The sequence below is a fragment of the Gekko japonicus genome, unplaced genomic scaffold (genome assembly GCF_001447785.1).
Source record: "Gekko japonicus isolate JY-2015 unplaced genomic scaffold, Gekko_japonicus_V1.1 scaffold2921, whole genome shotgun sequence".
Lineage (NCBI taxonomy): Eukaryota > Metazoa > Chordata > Lepidosauria > Squamata > Gekkonidae > Gekko > Gekko japonicus.
This window is the reverse complement of record NW_015167624.1, coordinates 53,891-74,198: the sequence shown is the minus strand read 5'-3', so window position 1 is coordinate 74,198 and position 20,308 is coordinate 53,891. Positions and strand designations below refer to the sequence as shown.

Here is a 20,308-nt window from a genome sequence, read left to right as displayed (position 1 = left end):
CGGGGGGGGGGGGGGGAGGCACGTGCGGCTGGGACCACCGCTGCTGTGACCGTCGTGGCCCAGGCACGCTTCCCTGGCAGGGCCGGGAAAGCCCAGCAAGCCGGGAGCGCAGAGAGGGAGCGCTTGCAAGCACCTGGGGGAGGGAAAGGAGTGCCGGCACACAGGAGAGGAGGCGTGCAGGCGGGGGTGGGGAGGGGTCCATGGCGGGGGCCCTGGCAGGTGCCCCACTCCAGGGTATGCCGACGTCTTCCCAGCTGACTCAGTACTAACCCTACAGCCGGTGGCAGCGACTGTGCCGTGTTGACTCTTGATGGAGAGGAGGCAGATCCCACCGCTGGTCGGATACCCCGGCTCCACGTGGAGGGTGCAAGTGGAAGACGGCTTCAGGTAACGCAGCAGGCGCTCCTCTGGCTGCCAATCGATGGCAAAGCTGGGTGGGGAGGGGGATGGAGAAACAGATCAACAAGTCGGCAACGAGATGCGTAGAGAAATGGGGAGGGAGGGGTTGCCGAACCTCGCTCTGCTCAGTTTGCCATGGATGCGGGGGGGGGGGATTCCTTAGGTGGGGTGTCTGTGTGTGGAGGGTGTGGCTGCTCTGTAATTCTTCTGAAGAAGAATCAAAGATAAAGTGCACAGGAGTGAAGTACTTCTTCACCCAAAGAGTGATTAACACATGGAATTCACTGCCACAGGAAGTGGTGGCGGCTACAAGCATGGACGGCTTCAAAAGGGAATTAGATAGGCATATGGAGCAGAGGTCCATCAGTGGCTATTAGCCACAAGATATAGATTGGGGCTCTGGGGCAAGTGATGCTCTGTCATCTTGGTGCTTGGGGGGGGGCCAACAGTGGGATGGCTTCTAGTGTCCTGGGCCCCACTGGTGGACCTCCTGATGGCCCCTGGTATTTCTGGCCACTGTGTGACACAGAGTGTTGGACTGGATGGGCCCTTGGCCTGATCCAACATTGGCATCTCTTATGTTCTCTTAAGAAGCCTGCCTCTTATTCCCAGTGGAATGTCCTTGAGACAAAGAGAGCGTTGCTGAGAATAACTTGCCCAGGTGTCTGACAGGGGGTTTCTCAAGCGGGCCGCTGACCCGGCACATCGTCTGGAGGCATCGATCCGCTCTAGGTGCTGAGGACCAGTGGCCTTGACAGCCCCAAAAGCCAGGAGTCGCACGTGGTGGAACTCGGCCCAGGGGCCACCACTTGGCAGCCCCCGCTCTAAGCACTCTGCACCGTTCTGCTTCCCGTCCAATACCCGGGTGCAATCTGAACAAGGCAGAAACAGCAGCATATGCATTTGTGTCAGGAAGCAGTTTTAATCCAGGCCAGTTTAGCCAGGAACCTGGAAGGTTTTTTGTCCTCTTCTGGGCATGGAGCAGGGGTCACCGAGGGTGTGGAGGGGGAGGTAGTTGTGAATTTCCTGCATTGAGCAGGGGGTTGGACTAGATGACCCTGGAGGTCCCTTCCACCTCTGTGATTCTATATAGCCTGTGATGGTTTCTTTTCGGGACAGCTATCGTGTAACCACTCTGGCCCCGGATTGCCCAGGCTAGCCCAAGCTCCTCAGCTCTCAGAAGCTAAGTGGGGTTGGCGCTGATTGGTACTTGGGTGGGAGACCACCAAGGAAGTCTGGGGGCCGCTATGCAGAGGCGGGAAATGGCAAACCATTCTCTGTTTGTCCTGCCCTGGGTGGCCCAGGCTAGCCCGATCTGGTCAGATCTCGGAAGATACGCTGGGTCAGCTCTGGTTAGTATTTGGAGGGAAGAACAACCAAGGAAGGTCAGGGACAATATGCAGAAGGAGGCCATTGCAAACCACCTGGGCAGAGTCAGACTATTCATCCGGCTTCTCCAACACAATTCTGCCTTGACAAGCAACGGTTCTTCCAAACGGGTTTTTCCTAATTATACATGAAGCTGCCTTATTACTGAATCAGACCATCGATCCATCAAGGCCAGTCTTCTCTACTCATTCTCGCAGCGACTCTCCAGGGTTTCAGGCAGATGTCTTTCACACCACCTCCTGCCTGGTCCTCTTAACTGGGGAGGCCGGGGATTGATCGTGGGACCCTCTGCTTTCCAAACTGAGGCTCTGCCACTGAGCCAGTGACCCTCCCCTAAAGCAGTCCTTCATACATGAACACTTTTGAAGAGGGGTGTGCAAAAAAACCCAACAAGAATAACCAGTATTTTTCGAGTTAGGGTATATTGAATTTTTTAAAAAAGGAAAACCAGTGTTTCCCAATATTCCCGAATCGCAATACCATTATGGTATTTGGATCTGGGAAATATTTCGGAATCCTGAATTTTTTCAGCTCCATTATACCCTATGGGGACCAGAGTCTCCATAGGGTATAACGGAGAATCCATTGGGGGTATCTGGGGCTCGGGGGGCTGTTTTTTGAGGTAGAGGCACCAAATTTGCAGCATAGTTTCCAAAAGATTGGACCATGAGGTCCAATTTTATGGGCTCCCAGAGAAGGTACGCCCATCCTCCATTGCTTTAAATGGAGGAGGGAAGGTATTGAAAGAGACTGCTGTCTCTTTAAATGCCTTCTCCAAGTAGCGCCCAAAATATAAGCCGAATAATATTGGCTTTTATTTGGGCTCGGCTATATTGGTACCTGAAAAGAAACTTTAGTTTCTTTTCGGCTTGAAAAAACCCCCAAAACTACCAGTAACATATTTTTCCGGGGTTTTGTTGTTGTTCAGGTCAACCAAATACAAACCCCTACTCTTGAAGCTGCCTTATACTGAATCAGACCACTGGTCCATCAAAGTCAGTATTGTCTACTCAGACTGGCAGCAGCTCTCCAGAGTCTCAGGCTGAGGTCCTTCACATCACCTTCTGCTTGGTTCCTTTTTTACTGGAGATGCCGGGGATTGAACCCGAGACCTTCTGCATGCCAACCAGATTCTCTGCCACTGAGTCACCGTCCCTCCCAATCCTGTTACCGGGGGATGGAACTAGGGTTTGTGTACACAGCATCTGCTGCCCCCCTCCCGCACGATAAGTTGGAGGAACTCCGCCCTCCAGAGGCCTGAAACGGAACTGCAAGGAGCAGCACGGCCTGAAAACTCACCAGCTCTGCAGCGATTCGATCTCAGCCAGGAGCTGTGCTTGCTGCAAATGGCTGTCCTGCAGTTCCAGAAGGATGTCCTTGACAGTGCCCCTGCTGCCCACGGGGAGCGTGGTGGGGAGAAGGAACAAAGGGCAGTCGCTCTGCACAGGGGGCAGGTGAAAGAGACAGAGAGAGGAGAAGGTCAAACCAGGCAATGTACATGCGCCCATTTGTACTAGCCAACCCAATCTCCTCGCTTCCCCAACATGCACTTACACTCCCTCCACTCACCTGCAGTGCGATGTTGCCATCCTCCCTCCAGTGTAGGCGCAGCTTCAGACAATGGGGCGCGGCGGTCCCAGACTGGGCATGAGAGGTCAGTTCAAGCTCCAGGTCACTCTCGGAAGCGTGAGTCACTTTCACACCCTGCAGCATCTCCAAGAAGCACCGGAAGTCAGAGATTCTGGGGTGGGGGGGAGACAAACCGGAAGGAAAAGAGAATTCTGAGGGTGCACACACTCCAGATCCCATAAGATGAGGTTATTAGAGAGTCAATGACGATGAGGTGGATTTGCCTTTGCAGGCGAGCCACTGCATCAGGATATCCTTCATAGTGGAAGGTGATGCCAGCCTTCGAGAATGGCAGGGTCTTCTCAGTGGCTGCCCCAGTGCTCCACAACGCTCCTTGTGACACCCAGCCAGGCACTCTGCCCAGGGAGCAAAACTACTTCCTGCCTTCTCAACCTGTTTGTGCTTATTTTGAATTGTTCTGCTTTCATATACCTAGATTTAAGTACTGTGATTACCTAGCACGTGTTTGGAGGCTTTCTTGTCGCTGTCATGCGTACAGCTTGGGAAATTACAAAAAACCTGTTTGAACAATTGGTAAGTAATTAGATTAAAGATGAAGCTCCGATAGAGCGGGACTGTGTATATTCCACAATACCTGACCTGCATTCTGACAGTCGGCACTTTCACACATGCTAGATAATCCACTTTCAATCCTTGGGGAAGGCCATGGTCTCTCCGCCCTGTTGTTGGCCCTCCAGAGGAACTGGTTGGTCACTGTGTAGACAGGATGCTGGACTAGATGGACCACTGGTCTGATCCAGCAGGGCTCTTCTGAGGTTCTGATGAAGGCCTTGGCCTCTGTGCCCTGTTGTTGGCCCTCCAGAGGAACTGGTTGGCCCCTGTGTGAGACGGGATGCTGGACTAGATGGACCAGTGGTCTGACCCAGCAGGGCTCTTATGTTCTTCTGACTCATGGCGACCCCATAGGGTTTTCAAGGCAAGAGACTAACAGAGGTGGTTTGCCATTGCCTGCCTCTGTGTAGCAAACCTGGACTTCCTTACCAGTAGAAAAGAGCAAGAGTCCAGTAGCACCTTAAAGACTAACAAAATTTGTGGCAGGGGATGAGCTTATGTGACTGATGAAAGCTGATGAGCTTATGTGACTGACGAGAGCCAGTTTGGTGTAGTGGTTAAGAGTGTGGACTCTAATCTGGGAGAACCGGGTTTGATTCCCCACTCCTCCACTTGCAGCTGCTAGTGTGACCTTGGGTCACTTACAAGTTCTCTCAGAGCTGTTCTCTCAAGAGCAGTCCTCGAAAGAGCTCTCTCAGCCCCACCTGCCTGACAGGGTGCCTGTTGTGGGGAGGTGAATGGAAAGGAGATGGTAAGCCGCTCTGAGACTTCTCCGGATAGTGAAGGGCGGGGTATAAATCCCATCTCCTCCTCCTCCTCCCCTGCCACAAATCTTGTTAGCCTTTCAGGTGCTCCTGGATTCTTGCTCTGATCTGCTACTGACAGACTAACACGGCTGCCCATCTTGATCTAAACAAATATTTGCTTGCCTAGTAAAGGTAAAGGTTTCCCGGCTCGAAAGCCAGTCGAATCCGACTCTAGGGATGCGGTGCTCATCTCTGTTTCCAAGCCGAAGAGCCAACACTGTCCGAAGATGTCTCCGTAGTCATGTGGACGGCATGACTAGACACCAAAGCACACGGAACGCTGTTACCTTCCCACCAAAGTGGTACCTATTTATCTACTTGCAAGTTCTTGCTTTTGAACTGCTAGGTTGGCAGGAGCCGGGGCCAAAGACGGGAGCTCACTCCGTCATGTGGCACACTCGACTTTCCCGTCTGCAGCTCAGTGTCTTAACCTCTGAGTCACCGCTTGCCTAGAGTCCATTAAAAATTTAGTAACTCAGGCAAGCTCCCTCCACTGGCACAGAAACCGACTGATCCCTTTCTCTCATGCCTCTTTATACCACAGACGTTCAAACAGAATACATCCCAGTTTTTTACGGTCCCTAAACCACAATTGCAGTCAGTGTTCCCACTAAGCTGAGTTAGGGTGAGCCAGCTCACAGTTTTTTAGCCTCCGGCTCACCCATTTTTGTCTCAGGAAGGAGGGCTCCAGAGCAAACTAATGTATGCAGTAGCCAAATCGCTGGCTCACAACTTTAATGCCGGTAGCTCACAAAGTGGAATTTTTGTTCACAAGACTCCGCAGCTTAGAGGGAGCATTGATTGCAGTATCCATCCGAAAACAGCTTACCGAATATACAGCCTTTGGGGAGTGTCGGATGGTAGTGCATTTAACGTTGCAAGCGTAAGGGCCTTGCCTGTCTCTTAGTATTGTAAGATGAAACAAGCATTTGGGGATTTTAACAGTGGGATTCCCCTATGGAGAGGAGCACAGCCACGCCTAGTCTGGCAGACAATACTACTGGTATAAATCTTCAGAATTGAACACTTGATAGTCTTACGGGCGAGGGGCCACCCGCGTGCAAAAGCCTGAATTATGAATACGGAAGCACGGAGCACGCCTGTGACTCCGGCCACGGTGTGTCCAATGCCACCCTTCACCGCGCGGTCGTGCGCAGCCCCGCTCCCGAGCACTCACGTCTGCGCCTTCTCCCGCCAATCACCGGCTTGGCGGTCTTGCTCTTCCAGCGCCCTCTGCAGGTGGTGGAGCTCTTCCCGCTGTCTCTGCAGCCGGCCCTGTGCTTCCGCCACCCGTCCTTCCATCTGCTCTTGCAGCTTCTGCAGACGCTCCTGCCGAGGGAGCAACGTCCTGAATCAGGCCGAGGGACTCACTCAGGGGCGTAGCCAAAGCAATTTGGTTGGTGGGGCGGGGGGGGGGAGAGTAATCCGGGGAGGGGGGCGCGCCCTCTTGCCCCCCTCCTCTTGCAGCAGCAGCAGTGCTGGCTCTGCTGTGACCGCTAGTCCTCCTCTAGTCCTTTCAGTCGGGGAGACTCGATTCTGGGCTGCTTTTCTGTGCAAGCCTGGGAAGGGGGCAATGTTCGACTCTCTTTTGCATATGTTGCCATTTTATTTTATTTTTTGCAATTTTATTTCACTGTGTTGTTTAAAAAAAAAACCTATTTATTTTTTGGCCCGGGAAAAAAAGAAAACGTGACTGACGCTTTCCTGACTGTGCCCGGGGTCCTTTTGGAAACCCCACGTGCATCTTACATGTATTTTAAAAGGATTTTTTTGAATTTTTGTCAGAGGGGGAGGCGCTCATCGTGGGCCTGGCTTCACTGCTTGCTCGCCACCCTCCTGCACTGGATTGGGAGAGATCGGCTTCCCCGCCCTGAATAACCCTCACCTGTTCCTTGAGACATCGCTGTTGAGCATTCTTCACCTTCGCCTCCATTTCCTCTTTCTGCAAAAGAAAAACACGAAGTTGACACAAACACAGGGGTGGAACAAAAAGACCCAGGCCAAGCTCATGAGCAACCGAGAATCCACCAAACCCACTTGCCCAACCGAGTTACAGACATGACAGAGTCCTGGCGGGATAGAATTCTATTCCTGGAGGAACTTTTAATTACCCCATCAAAACGCATCTGCCTTCTAATGAACTGTCCCCATTCACTAGCTTCCTGCTTCTGGGAGGCAGTGAAAGCTGACCCTGTTTTACACGGAGCATCCAAGTTGCACACCACTCAACAACGTACACAAATGCATTTTTCCAAACTAGTTGGACCAGAGGAAAAAACTCTTGCTGTGTGTGAGCAACAGGTTTATCTCAAGGATTTTAATTGCTGAAAAATCTAAGCTTCCAGCTAGAGATCCGAAGCCCTGAAAAAATTGGGAAGGTTTGGAGAATTACCAAAAGAACTCATGTAAGAACATAAAAAGAGCCCTGCTGGATCAGATCAAGTTAATCTAGTCCAGCATCCTGTCTCACACAGTGGCCAACCAGTTCCTCTGGAAGACCGGCAACAGGGCATAGAGGCCAGGACCTTCCCTTAATAATAACATCAGAAGAGCCTGGCTGGATCAGACCAGCAGTCCATCTAGTCCAGCATCTTATCTCACACAGTGGCCAACCAGTTCCTCAGGACAGCCAGCAACAGGGCATAAGAACATCAGAAGAACCCTGCTGGACCAGACCAGTGGTCCATCTAATCCAGCATCCTGTCTCACACAGTGGCCAACCAGTTCCTCTGGAGGGCCAACAACAGTGCCCAGAGGCCCAGGCCTTCCCCTGATGTTGCCTCCTTGCTCTGGGATTCAGAGTATTAGTGCCTCCAAATGTGGAGGTTCCCCTCAATCAACATGGCTAGTATCCATTGAGAGACTCATTCATCCTCCACGAATCTGGCTAATCTCCTTTTAAAGCTGTTTATTCGTCCGGTTAATGGCGACACGCAGGCAGACGCATCCTCCCAGGGATGTAATCTGTGCACCAGCGTGTACGAGGGGTTGCGACCCCTCTGGAGCCTTGGCAAAAGGCTCCTAGCCATGGGGCTTTTGAGGGGTGACCTCTTTGCCGGCGCAATGCCGGAGAATTGAGGCACTCCTCCGCCCCGACGGTTTTGCCGCTGAGTGTCCGAATGGATTTAGAGCCGCTGACCGGGACAAGCGTCGGAGATCGAGTGAAATGAACGATGCCGAGCATGGCCGAATGGCCAGCAACAAACTGTGAGTCGGGTTAAAGCGAGCATGAGAAGTTAACGAAAAGTAACGGAGTAACGAAAAGCGAGCAGGGGAGGGGCTCCTCCCAAACGCATGAACAAAAGCACAGAATAAAGAGGGGGGGGGGCGGAAGAATAAGCATCTAAATCTGTTTTAAGAGACTTACCAGACCGTGGTTAAGCGTAAGGGTGAATCTCAGAGACTTTGGCAACTTTTAAAAATAGTAAACAATCCATAAAGATGGCGGGGAAGAAAGCAGACAAAGATAAACTGTTGAAAATGAAACTAGTGGGCAGCCCTCGAGCAGAAGAGATTGCTGAACTCTCTAAAATGCTGGCAGACTCCTTGCACCCTCTGCTGGACGAGATGACTAATATCAAGCAACAACTGTCAATAATAAGCCAAAGTATGGCGTCTCAGCAGCTCCAATTGACTGAGTCTTTAAAAGTAACGGAGCAAACGGCTGAGAAGGTGAAGGAAGTGGACGCCAATACTAAAAGAGTTAAGAAAAAGGTGCAAAAGCTGGAAATGAAACAAGCTGCGGAAGAATCACCACTTTTACAGCTGCAGATGGAGAAAGCAAATCTGTTCCTACGGTTCCAAGGGGTACCAGAATTAAAAGGAGAGAATCTGAAGCAACTACTGAGTGAAGCACTAGCCCCAGTAACAGATTTGAAAGTGGAATATCTTTACAGCGAGATGGATGTGGTCTACAGGTCCTATTCCTCATACATCAAGAAACATAATCTGCCTGGGGAGATAGTAGTCAGATTCTCGAAGAGACACGTGAGAGACTCTATCTTGAAAGCAACTACTGGAACACCCTTGAGAATCGGGGACAACAACATAAGGATTTTAAAAGATATCCCATTTGAGATAAGACAGAAGAGAAATATAAAGATTTAATCCTTTTTCTACAAACAAATGGCATCAGTTACAGATGGTTAATTCCTGAAGGTATCATTTTCAAACTCCACGACATATAAACTGAGGATTAGAAGAGATAAGACAACATAAGGCTGAAGGACTCTGATTTGTGCCTGAAAAATATACATTAACTATGGGATGCTCTGGGGGTTTCATTAAACAGATTGATTGATGGGTAAAAAGATAAATGATTTAGCATAACTGACTAAGTTCAAAGTAATACTAGCAATTAAGAATAACAAGTATATAAGCTGTATGTTATGATCTCCTATTCTTGGGGTTTTAGTTATTAGTGGTTTGCTTTTCTTTCTCTCTAGTTGTAGTTTTCCCTCCCTAATTTTCGGTTGTAGTTTGTAGTATTTTGAAAAAACCAATAAAACACTCCCCTCCGGGGGATTAAAAAAAAAAGCTGTTTATTCCAGTGGCCATCACTACACCCTCTGGCACAAATTTCACATTTTAATCACTCTCTGTGTAAAGTGGTATTTCCTTTTGTCTGTCCTGAACTCACTGCCCATCAGCTTCTGCGAGTTCCCTTAAATTCTAGCACTTTGGGAGAGGGAGAAAAATGTCTCTTTGTCGACTCTCCACCCCATGCATTATTTTAAAAACCTCTTACGTCCCTCCTTAGTCCTTTCTTTTCTAAACTGAAAAGTCCTAGACTCTTCAGCCTTTCCTCATAGGGAAGGGGCTCCAACCTCCTAATCCTCTTGGGTTGCCTTCCTCTGTACTTTTTCGAGCTTTGCAATGTCCTTTTTGAGACCAGAACTGCACACAGTATTCCAAATGAGGCCACACCATAGATCTCTACAGGAGCATTACAATCTTGGCCATTTTAGTCTCAATCCCTTTCCTGATAAACCCTGACATAGAGTTCATTTTTCCCACTGCTGCAGCACACTGGGTTGACACTTCCATTGAGCTATCCACTACAACCCCGAGATCTTTTCCCCTCTCAGTCTCAGCAAGTTCAGATCCCGTTAGCCTATACTTGAAGTCGGGCTTTTTTTTGTCACATTGTGCATTACCTTACACTTATCAACACTGAACTCCATTGGCCACATATTTCCTAAGAAATCTGTTTTCTCTTTTGAAAGAGCGGAGTGGAGTGAAAGCGGCGCTAAGGCAGCAGAGGCTGCAACCAGTGTTCCCTCTAAGCTGATTGTAAGCTGCCCTGAGCCTGCTTTTGGCGGGGAGGGCGGGATAAAGACTGAATAAATAAGTAAAACCTACAATAAAGTAACAGGAGAAACATAAAAACAGTCCGCTCAGGAGGGCAGAAAACAGTTTAATGACGAAATTTTCACAGCCCCCCCCCCCGGGGGGGAATATGGGGGGGGAGGATATGAGAGTGCCAGACCTCATACTGTACCGTCGCTGTCCCCAGCCGAATGCCAGGCAGAACGTCTCTGCCTTGCGATCCCCGTGGAAAGGTAACAGATCCTGCACGGGGTGGGTGTTCTCCGGCAGAGCGTCCCACCAGGCCGGGGCCAGAAAGCCGGATCTCTCTCGGGCCGGGGGACCACCAAGAGGTTCTTAGTTCCTGAGCATAACACTCATCTGGGGGCGTTCTGAGAGAGGAGGTCCTGAAGATAGGTGGGCCCCTGGCCGCTCAGAGCCTTGAAAGCCAACGCTGACACCTTGAACTTGATCGGAAGCCTGCTGGGCAAACGTCCCACCCACCATGACACCCACCGGCACCACATTGGGGACCCCTGATTTAAGGGGGGGTGGGGTTGTAGCCAACGAGGAAAAATTATTTCATTCTTCAGAAGTCCGTCCCACTCATGTATAGCCCAAACATTTCTCCCCAGCAGAAATCCCCAATGCTCCCTCTAAGCTGTGGAGTCTTGTGAGCAAAAATTCTACCTTTGTGAGCTGCCGGCATGAAAGCTGTGTGAGCGATCGATCTGGCTGCTGCATCAATTTAGTCTGCTCTGGCGCCGCTCCTTCCTGAGCGGAGGCAAAAATGCGTGAGCTGGAGGCTAAAAAACTGAGCTGGCTCCCACTAACTCAGCTTAGAGGGAACACACAGGATGTATCTTGGACATCACCCATTTATTTTAACCACAGAACACTGGCAATCTCAGTGCGATTCCCCACGGCTGCCCCGAAACGAGAGAAATGGACCTTGGCTCGGTAGCGCCCCAGCGTCTCCTCCAAGAGCTGGGCCCTGCGGTGCGCCTCCTTGAGCTTGGCCAGGGTGTGCGGCACGGCTTCCTCGATGGCCTCGACCTTCTCCTGGTACTCGGCCTTGAGGGCCTTCCACTGCTGCTTGGCTTCTTGCATCTCCTTCCCTGCAGCAGAGAAGCCCGGGTTTTTTTTTGGGGGGGGGGGGGGGGGGGGGGGCTTGGGCTTTAGGTGCCATGCCAGAAGCCCCTGGCTCCAGCCCAAGCACATGAACCGGCAAGCTGAACTCATCTAACCCAAAGTTGCAAAGAGCAGGGCTGCTGTCCCTTTAACCAGGGCGTTCCTTAAAGCAGAATTCCTCAAGAAAAAGGAGAGAGAGGGAAGAGACTGGGTTTATATCCCGTCCTTCCTTCCCCGAAGGAGCCTCAGAGCAGTTTACAATCTTCTCTCCCTTCCTCTCCCCACAACAGACACCCTGGGAGGGAGGTGGGGCCGAGAGAGCTCTTTCGAGGACTGCTCCTGAGGGAACAGCTCTGGGAGAACTTGTGACTGACCCAAGGTCACCCAGCAGCTGCAACTGGAGGAGTGGGGAACCAAACCCTGGTTCTCCCAGATTAGAGTCGGCGCACTTAACCGCTACCCCAAACAGGAAAATAGAGGAGAAACACCCCCCTCCCATCAGATTATACACCCAGCCACCAACCCCGAACAAAGCAGCGTCCATACTCACGAACGTCCGCAGAAGAGGCATCTTGGACACTGATGTCAGAGTCGAGGAAATCCAGGAGGAACTTCACCACTTGCAGCTGGCTGAGCAGCAGCTTGTGCGTCTTTCTGGTGTTCTGGGACCCACGCACCAAAGGGAGGGGCTGCGTCAGCACACGGCAGGCCCAAGGAGCTCCCCCACCACCACTGCCTCTTTGAGCCGGCCACAGCAAGAACAGCGAGGGAATAAGACCAACATCACGATGGCCGCTGTCGCTGAACGATTATCTGAATCTACACAGACAATCAGATGCTCTCCTGGAAAGGGCCCCGCCTGCCCCCCACCCGCTTCCTAAAGTTTCATGGTTCCATGGTGCCCAGGGGCGCTACGTTGGGGACCCCTGCTCTGGGGGGGGGGTATCAAAATGGGACTGACACTCACCACTGCATGCTCAGCCCAGACTTTGACGGGCAGCTCAGCCTCTGCCCCATCTTTGGTGTGGTCCTCGAAGGCAAGTACGTCCTTCAGCCGAGCCAGGAGCCTGAAGAAGGTGTAAGCGATAATAATGTCAAGGGATACTAGAACAGTAAATTTCAGACCTGAGAGAGAGACAGAGAGAGACAGAGACAGAGAGAGAGAGAGAGAGAGAGACAGACAGACAGAGAGAGACAGAGAGAGAGAATGAATATATCATAGAGCTGGAAGGGACCTCCAGGGTCATCTAGTCCAACCCCCTGCACAATGCAGAAAATCCACAAATACCTCCCCCCACACACACACACACCCAGCGACCCTTCCATTCCCAGAAGACGGACAAAAAACCCTCCAGGATCTCCAGCCAAACTGGCCTGGAGAAAAATTGCTTCCTGACCCCAAAGTGGCGATTGGCATTTCTGTGGGCGTGTAAGAAAGGGCCACGAGAACTAAGCACTTATCCTGCAACCCTTCCTGCCCTCCCTCTCATGGTCTGCCGAAGTTCACAGAATCAGCATTGCTGTCAGATGGCTATTTTGCTTGAAAACCTCCAAACAAGGAGAGCCCGCCACCTCCCGAGGAAGCCTGTTCCACCGAGGAACCGCTCAGTCAGGAAGTTCTTCCAAACGTTTAGCCGAAAACTAATTTCAACCCGTCGGTTCTGGTCCGACACTTCTGGGGCAACGGGAAACCACACCATTCACTCAATGACAGCCCTTCAAGGACTTGAAGACGGTTCTCCTACCACCTTGGTATCTTGGTAGAGGAGTTCCACAGAAAGGGGCAGCTGTACACAGGGAGAAGACCCCGGGGCGTGTTCTAGGGAGGTGGTCTTCACCCCATGGATCGGGGCCCTGAGGCAGGTCATGGTGCTCCTCCTGAGAGGTGCAAGCTCCGGTGGAGTGGCTGGCTCCGAGACGACCGGCGGCACAGAGACCAAAAACATCAAAGCCTTCGGACGCTTGCCATAGCATGACGAGAAGAGCGGCCAAACCAAACAGCCAATGGAGAGGATTCCTTTACAGAGAGCAGCAAGCCAAGGGCCACCACCAGAGTATCCCTCCCAGCCCTTGGCATGCGTTTTCTGGCCCTAGATCTTTGGGTCCTAGCCTTGATACCGGTGCAGACATCATGCTGCCTCCCCCCCTTCCCGTCATGTGACTGCCTCCAATATCTGCAGGCCAGTGGAGCCTGGGAAAGTTGAAGACCGATATGCAGAATCCACGCATCTTACTCACGAGGCGTTTGAGACTTCGCCGATGCCCCACATTAACCAAGCATGCCTCCTAAAACACATCTAATTGTGGCTACGGTTGTCAACTTTAGGTGGGGCCTAGAGTCCCCCTGGAATTACACAAGAACATCAGAAGAGCCCTACTGGATCGGACCAGAGATCCATCTAGTCCAGCATCCTGTCTCACCAGTGGCTGCCCAGTCCCTCTGGAGGGCCAACAACAGGGCAGAGAGGCCGAGGCCTTCATAAGAAAGCCCTGCTGGATCAGACCAGAGATTCATCTGGACCAGCATCCGGTATCAAGGCTAGGACCCACACCATGGCCAGCCAGTCCCTCTGGAGGGCCAACAACAAGGCAGAGAGGCCAAGGTCTTCATAAGAGAGCCCCACTGGATCAGACCAGAGGTCCATCTAGTCCAGCATCCTGTCTCACCGGTGGCCACCCAGTCCCTCTGGAGGGCCAGCAACAGGGCAGAGAGGCCGAGGCCTTCATAAGAAAGCCCTGCTGGATCAGACCAGAGATTCATCTGGACCAGCATCCGGTATCAAGGCTAGGACCCACACCATGGCCAGCCAGTCCCTCTGGAGGGCCAACAACAAGGCAGAGAGGCCAAGGTCTTCAAAAGAGAGCCCCACTGGATCAGACCAGAGGTCCATCTAGTCCAGCATCCTGTCTCACCCAGTGGCCAACCAGCTCCTCTGGAGGGCCAACAATTTCCCCTAATGTTGCCTCCTGGCACTGGAATTCAGAGGTTGACTGCCTCTAACTGTGGAGGTTCCCTTTAGTCAGGCACCATGGCTGGTCTTCAGAATGATCTCAGTTTTCCTGGAGGTCATGGCAGCTTTGGAGCACGGACTCTATGGCATCACGTCCCTTCCGAGATCCCACACCAAACATGGCCATCCCCAAGACACTGCTCCGAAATCTCCAGGAACTTCCCAGTACGGCACCAGCAATCCTTAACACTGGCTATGCCTTCCAAAGGAAAATTAGCTTGCCCACAGCTACTAGTCTGTTAGGACAGCTGGCTTGCCATTACCAGTCGCTTCATGTCTTCTAAGCCCAGGGCTGCCACCCTCCAAGAGAGACCTGGAGTCTTCCTGGAATCCCTGGCTACAGATATCAATTCCCATGTAGAACACAGCAGCTTTGCAGGGCAGACTCTATGGTATACCACAAACCCCAGGTGGAATCCCTCCTCAGACTTCGCCCTCCACAAATCCTTCCCCCCAAATCTCCAGGCATTCCCCAGGCCAGGCTTGGCTATCCTTCAAGGAGCCCCGAGGTTTCCTGGGATGCAGGTACGAAAGCCACCCTACCTACCTGTATGGTGTCATAGCCAGAGTGTCAGACCAGGATCCGAGAAACCCAGGTTCAACTTCAAATCCACACTCTGCCACAGAAGCTCACCGGGTAGCCCTGAGCCAGTGACATATTCCCAGCCTGACCTACCTCACAGGTGATAAGGATAAAATGGAGAAGATGAGCAAGACACAAACTGCTCGGGGTCCCCACTGGGGAGAAAGGCAGGGGAATAAAAAAGTTAAATAAATAAACAGAACGGGGGGGGGGGGAAATCCCCTTCTATACATTTGCTTGATTATAATAAATATGAGCCAGTTTTTGTCTTGCTGCAGCACAAAAGGCCAAGACCGTTCTAGGGCGTATTGCAGCCACAGCACTAGGACACTGCTTTCAAGCCCCGCAAAGAAGTTATCAACCCCTCCACCCACATCTAATGGATAAGCCCATGGAACCCCGCACTCTGTGTATTGGAAGATACCACTATTTCCAAGGGGTGGGTGGTGGGAAGAAAAAATAAACCAGAGCCCTGCTCTACAAGGCGTAGTCCTGAATAACTCACCCCACGGCCGTTTCTCCCACTTCTACGCTTCTCTCCATTCTTACACCGACACAAAAACAAACCACCGTTTCCCCCCTTCTCGCGCCCTTTTATTCAATTCCTCCGCCCGCCCAGCGCTCCAATCACGTCTCCGGATACCGAAGAAAACCCCGCCTTAATGGCGTGATGGTGCAAAGCGATTGGACAGGCGGGAGGACGGAAGCCGAGGCGACTGCTTTTCGGCCGCCATCTTGGAAAGGTCGGAAAGACGCGACTGTGGGGCTTATGAGAAAGGACGCCGTTGGCGAGAAGAAAGGGGAGGGAGGAACGCAAGGCACCGCCCCTAAGGCGTGGTCTCACCCGTTCTCGGGGAAACAGTGCCCGGATGCTATGGCAAACCCACTTCCGATTCCTGTTAGGCCATCCCTCCCAACTCTTGCGAACCTGAAGTGTCAGTACAGTGAGAAGCCGCAAGCCCTTGAAGGAGACCTCCCTGGTGCAAATACGGGGAGGGGCTGGAACAGATGGGGCGGGGCGCTTTCTGCTCATCTCTATGCCTGTTTCCTTGGAAGAGAACTAGGGTTGCCAGCCTCCAGGTGGGGCCTGGAGATATCCCGCTTTTACTATTGATCTTCAACTGTCAGAGATCAGCTCCCCTGGAGAAAGGGTGCTCTATGGCATTGTACCATGCTGAGGCCCCCAAACCCCTCCGTCTCCTGGCTCCACCCCCAAAGTCTCCAGGTATTTTCCAACCCAGACCTGGCAACCCTAAAGAGAACCCCACTGAGCTCAGTGACGCTGACTCAATTAAGGGCTTGCAGCATTAAATTCAGATGGGTTGCGTAGCAGTTCTCAAAGATCAGCAGGGCCATCCTATACAAAGTGGCTCCAGTCTTAATGCTTCCTCTAAGCTGTGGAGTCTTGTGAGCAAAAATTCTGTTTTCTGAGCTACTGGCGTTAAAGTGGTGAGCAAGCGATTTGGTGACTGCATGAATTAGTTTGCTCTGGAGCCATCCCCTTCCTGAGCGGAGACAAAAATGCATGAGCCAGAGGCTAAAAACATGTGAGCGATCTCACACTAACTCAGTTTAGAGGGAACACTGGTCTTCATACAAATCTGACATTCAAAACCACGCATAGTGGGAGAGGATTTTAATCTTCCTGGTAGTTCCATCGCTGACCTAAGAGCAGCAGTCCTCAAAGGGAGAAGCTTCAGGGGGAGAATATTTTATTTGTTATTTATTTATCTGTTTCAATTTATCTTCTGTCCTCCCTGCAAGTGGGTTCAGGGCAGATCACAGAACAAAATCTAAAACCTATCATAAAAATGTCATACCTATATCAATATAATTTCCGGAACAATTAAACCAGTTTATAACAGCATAGATTGAAAAGCAGGTCAGGCTATTCGTATACATAGATTTCAAGCTGGTGTCATTAGGTCTCCAGAATCTTCTTGATCTGGGCCGTGTAAGGATGGTGAACTTCAGCGGGGGTGGGAGGGGGTGGGAGGTGAAATTGCTGAAATTCAGCTCATTCACAAGTTAAGAACAGTGTACCCCCCAGGGCTGAACAGGGACAAAGGATTCTTACCACACTATATTTATTTATGTATCGTATGGCAGAGTTACACACAGAAAGCATAATGTAAAATACGGAACCGAGTTGATACAACAGGTATACAGATTGATTGGGCAATCCCCCTACATATTAATATCTAAAATGTCAATGCACTCAATCGCAGCAGGGGAGAGTTCAAAGAGCTCCGTCACATCTCCCTGGAAAGCACGATGCTCACATTTCTGTGACAGATGGGAAATAGTTTGACGGGCTGCACCACAATCGCATTCGGGTCCTGGTGTTTCCCCCTCATTTAACCAACAGGTCTGCACAGCTGCCAAAACCTGTTCATAGTCTATTAGCCATCTTCCATAATTTACATGGCAAGTCAAACCCTGCAGGCCTCTTGATGTTTATCAGGTTATGGGTATCGGGTGGAACTGATTGCATCCATGTTTGCAACCGTTCATTCCCTAAAGTGAAATTTTGGGCTTGCAGAATTTGTGCAGATCTTCTTGCTGGGTGTCGGAATCTTCATCTCACTACAAATGCTACTTTTTTACTTCTAAGTGCTTCTTCCCTGCTCTGATTGAGCTGATTACGTTTGGCATTGTACCTCTGTATTCCCGAGGTCCTTCTTTCCTACAAACCCCACACCTTCTAACTGTGATATAAGGGCTCTGATCTCTATTCTTGCTTGTATCTAACAAAGGGAGCTTTGACTCTCCAAAGGTCATACCCTGAAAGTCTTGCTGGTCTCTAAGATGCTACTGGACTCCAATCTAGCTGTCCAGACTTAATCTCATTCATTTCAATGGCTCTAGAGCAGGGGTGTCAAACATAAGGCCCGGGGGCCGGAACTGGCCCGCCCAGGGCTCTTATGCCGCCCGCGAGCAACTAGTACAAGGGAAGGAACAGGAGACTGCTCGAGGGGGGAGTGGGAGGAGCCACTCCAATTGTGGCTTCAGCATGGCAGAACAACCTCATCTGTAGCAGTCAGGCAGTGTGGGAGCATCTGCCCAGTGCTGCACCGCTGGCTCCCCAGTTTGTACATAAAGGTTTTCCTTTGCAATGGGGCCTTGCAGTGAGGATGCACCAACTCGGAGCTTACCAGCTGCTGTCCAAACTTGCTTGATGTAACAGCCACGCAGAATAAACGTCAGATGTTTGAGAGCCGCAAGACATGAATAAATATCACACACACGTTTCTACTGAAAAATATGCAAATCTGCTTTTTATTAACATTAAACTAGACTGTGTGAAAGAGCCCCCCGAACTGCAATTTGGCCACCCCTGCTTTATAGAAGAAGAGATTGGATTTATACCCCACCCTTCACTACCCAAAGGAGTCTCAGAGTGTCAGCTATACTGCCATGGGGGTGGGGAGGTTAGTTGTCTTCTAATTGCCTTTGCTGTCTCCCACGCGCGGGAGGGTGCCTAATTGGCCAGGGCAGTGGGGGGGGGGTGCATAGGAATACCCTATATCCTATTAGGGCCGCCATTCTTAACAGTGCCTATGTTAATGCATCTATAGCTCTTCAATAAAGTATTACCTTTTCATGAAAGCGTGTACTATGTTGTTGGCTGTGGGTTCTGACACAGAGCGGCTTACAAACTCCTTTCCCTCCCCCCTCCCCACAACAGACACCCTCTGAGGTAGGCAGAGCTGAGAGAGCTCTGAGGGAAACTGCCCTTTCAAAGACAGCTCTTGTCAGAACCGTGGCTTGCCCAAGATCATCCAGCAGGTGCAAGTAGAGGAGTGGGGAATCAAACCCGGCTCTCCCAGATTAGAGTCTGCACATTTAACCACTACACTAAACTGGCTTTCCGGTACCTGGCATCGCATTCATGGCACACACTTCTTCAGATACCGGAAGAAGTGGCTTTCAGAAGAAGTGATCAGTAACTCACGAACGCCCCTCCCCTGCCACAAATTTTGTTAATCTTCAAGGTGCTATCCGATAGAAATCAGTTATGATTCCGGGAAATCTCCAGGCTCCACTTAGAAGTTGCCGGCGGTACTCAGAGTGCATCAGGTTGGGGTTACAAAGCAGAGCGACAGGGGCAAGGGAGAAAAGTTGGCAACCCAGGACAGCCACCTGATGTGGAGGGTGGACTCCATGGCTGCAGTACACAAGCACACTTTCCTGGGAATAAGCCCCATTGAATGCAGACTGACTGGGCACTCCCCCTAATATCTAAATTCTCAATCCACTCAATCGGAGCGGGGGAAGAGTTCTAAGAGTGCCGCCACATCTCCCTGGACTTCCTTCTGGGCCTTTCAAGCACACTCTCCTGGGAGCAAGGCCCACAGGACACAAGGGGGAGAAGGAGGAGGAGATTGGCTTTATACCCCGACCTTCACTCGGAGCCTCAGAGCGGCTTACAAACTCCTTTCCCTCCCCCTCCCCACAACAGACGCCCTGTGAGGCAGGTGGGGCTGAGAGAGCTCTGAGATAATTGCTCTTTCAAGGACAGCTCTGACAGAACTATGGCTTGCCCAAGGTCATCCAGCAGCTGGGAGTGGAGGCGTGGGGACTCAAACCCGGTTCTCCCAGATTAGAGTCCGCGCACTTAACCACTACACCAACCTGGCTCTTTGGAGGACTGCTCCTGAGAGAACTGCTCTGAGAGAACTGTGATGGACCCAAGGTCACCCAGCTGGCTGCATGTGGAGGAGTGGGGAATCAAACCCGGTTCTCCCAGATTAGAGTCCTTAACCACTACACCTCCCCCACCGCCCCCCCCCCCCCCCCCCCAGGAATTTCCCAACCGGGAGCTGGCAACCGCAACTCCAAGTGAAGCGTCTCCCACGCCCTGCTGGAAAACTCTCCCCGGCTCCGGTGCCGGGCGCCCCTTCGCCCCTTGCCTTGACCTGATCAATAAATTATGCGGCCGGCGGCCAGAAATAGCCGCCCTGCGCGCTTCTGCGAGCCTTGCTGAATCGACTCCGGAATAGCCACGCTGCCGCACAAACTCGGCGCCGGCGGGCTGCCACGGAACTCACAACGACCCCGCAGGGCCGGCCCGCCGTGCCACCCGGCGCCTTTCCGTGGCCCTGCCCTCGTGCCGGGCACCGCGGGCGGCCGGACACGCCTTCCGACGACCGCGGCTGCCGGCCTCACCCAGCCCGCTTCCCCTTTCCCAAGAGCCGCTCCACCCCGTGGCGATAAAAGGCCCGCGAGAGCGGCTGAGCCAGTGGAGCGGGCTTCTCCGGAGCGGCGGGGGTTGGCTCGGCCATGGCGCTGCTTCCCGAGAGGCGGAAGACCAGCTCGTTGAGCAGCTGGGACGCTCCGGACTGGAGGCGATTCCTGTGAGTGGCCCGGACGGGTTGCATCTGGGAGCTCCGGGGCGCCCCGGGAGAGTTGGCACCGGCAGAGATCGCTTGCAGGGGTTTCCCCCCCCCCCGGGCTGAGTTTGACTTCCGTGCTGGCTC

The 20,308-nt window shown here is 52.0% G+C and overlaps 2 protein-coding genes across 2 annotated transcripts in view; one reads left to right on the top strand and one right to left on the bottom strand.

The window, feature by feature from the left end:
- LOC107112844 (ZW10 interactor-like) overlaps window positions 1-15,546 on the bottom strand; it is an 18,174-nt gene extending 2,628 nt beyond the window's left edge. Inside the window, exons 1-9 of the mRNA XM_015414043.1 lie at window positions 15,334-15,546; window positions 12,202-12,301; window positions 11,785-11,896; window positions 11,055-11,221; window positions 6,682-6,738; window positions 5,974-6,125; window positions 3,358-3,529; window positions 3,088-3,227; window positions 271-430 (exon numbers count right to left, since the gene is read on the bottom strand). Coding sequence (XP_015269529.1) covers window positions 271-430; window positions 3,088-3,227; window positions 3,358-3,529; window positions 5,974-6,125; window positions 6,682-6,738; window positions 11,055-11,221; window positions 11,785-11,896; window positions 12,202-12,301; window positions 15,334-15,371 — 1,098 coding nt within the window. The 5' untranslated portion in view covers window positions 15,372-15,546. The remainder of the gene's footprint in view (window positions 1-270; window positions 431-3,087; window positions 3,228-3,357; window positions 3,530-5,973; window positions 6,126-6,681; window positions 6,739-11,054; window positions 11,222-11,784; window positions 11,897-12,201; window positions 12,302-15,333) is intronic.
- A 4,543-nt stretch (window positions 15,547-20,089) lies between these two features.
- The window catches only part of WDR13 (WD repeat domain 13), a 22,791-nt gene continuing 22,572 nt past the window's right edge, over window positions 20,090-20,308 (top strand). The window contains exon 1 of the mRNA XM_015414039.1: window positions 20,090-20,185. Within this exon, the coding sequence (XP_015269525.1) occupies window positions 20,112-20,185 (74 nt within the window). The 5' untranslated portion in view covers window positions 20,090-20,111. The remainder of the gene's footprint in view (window positions 20,186-20,308) is intronic.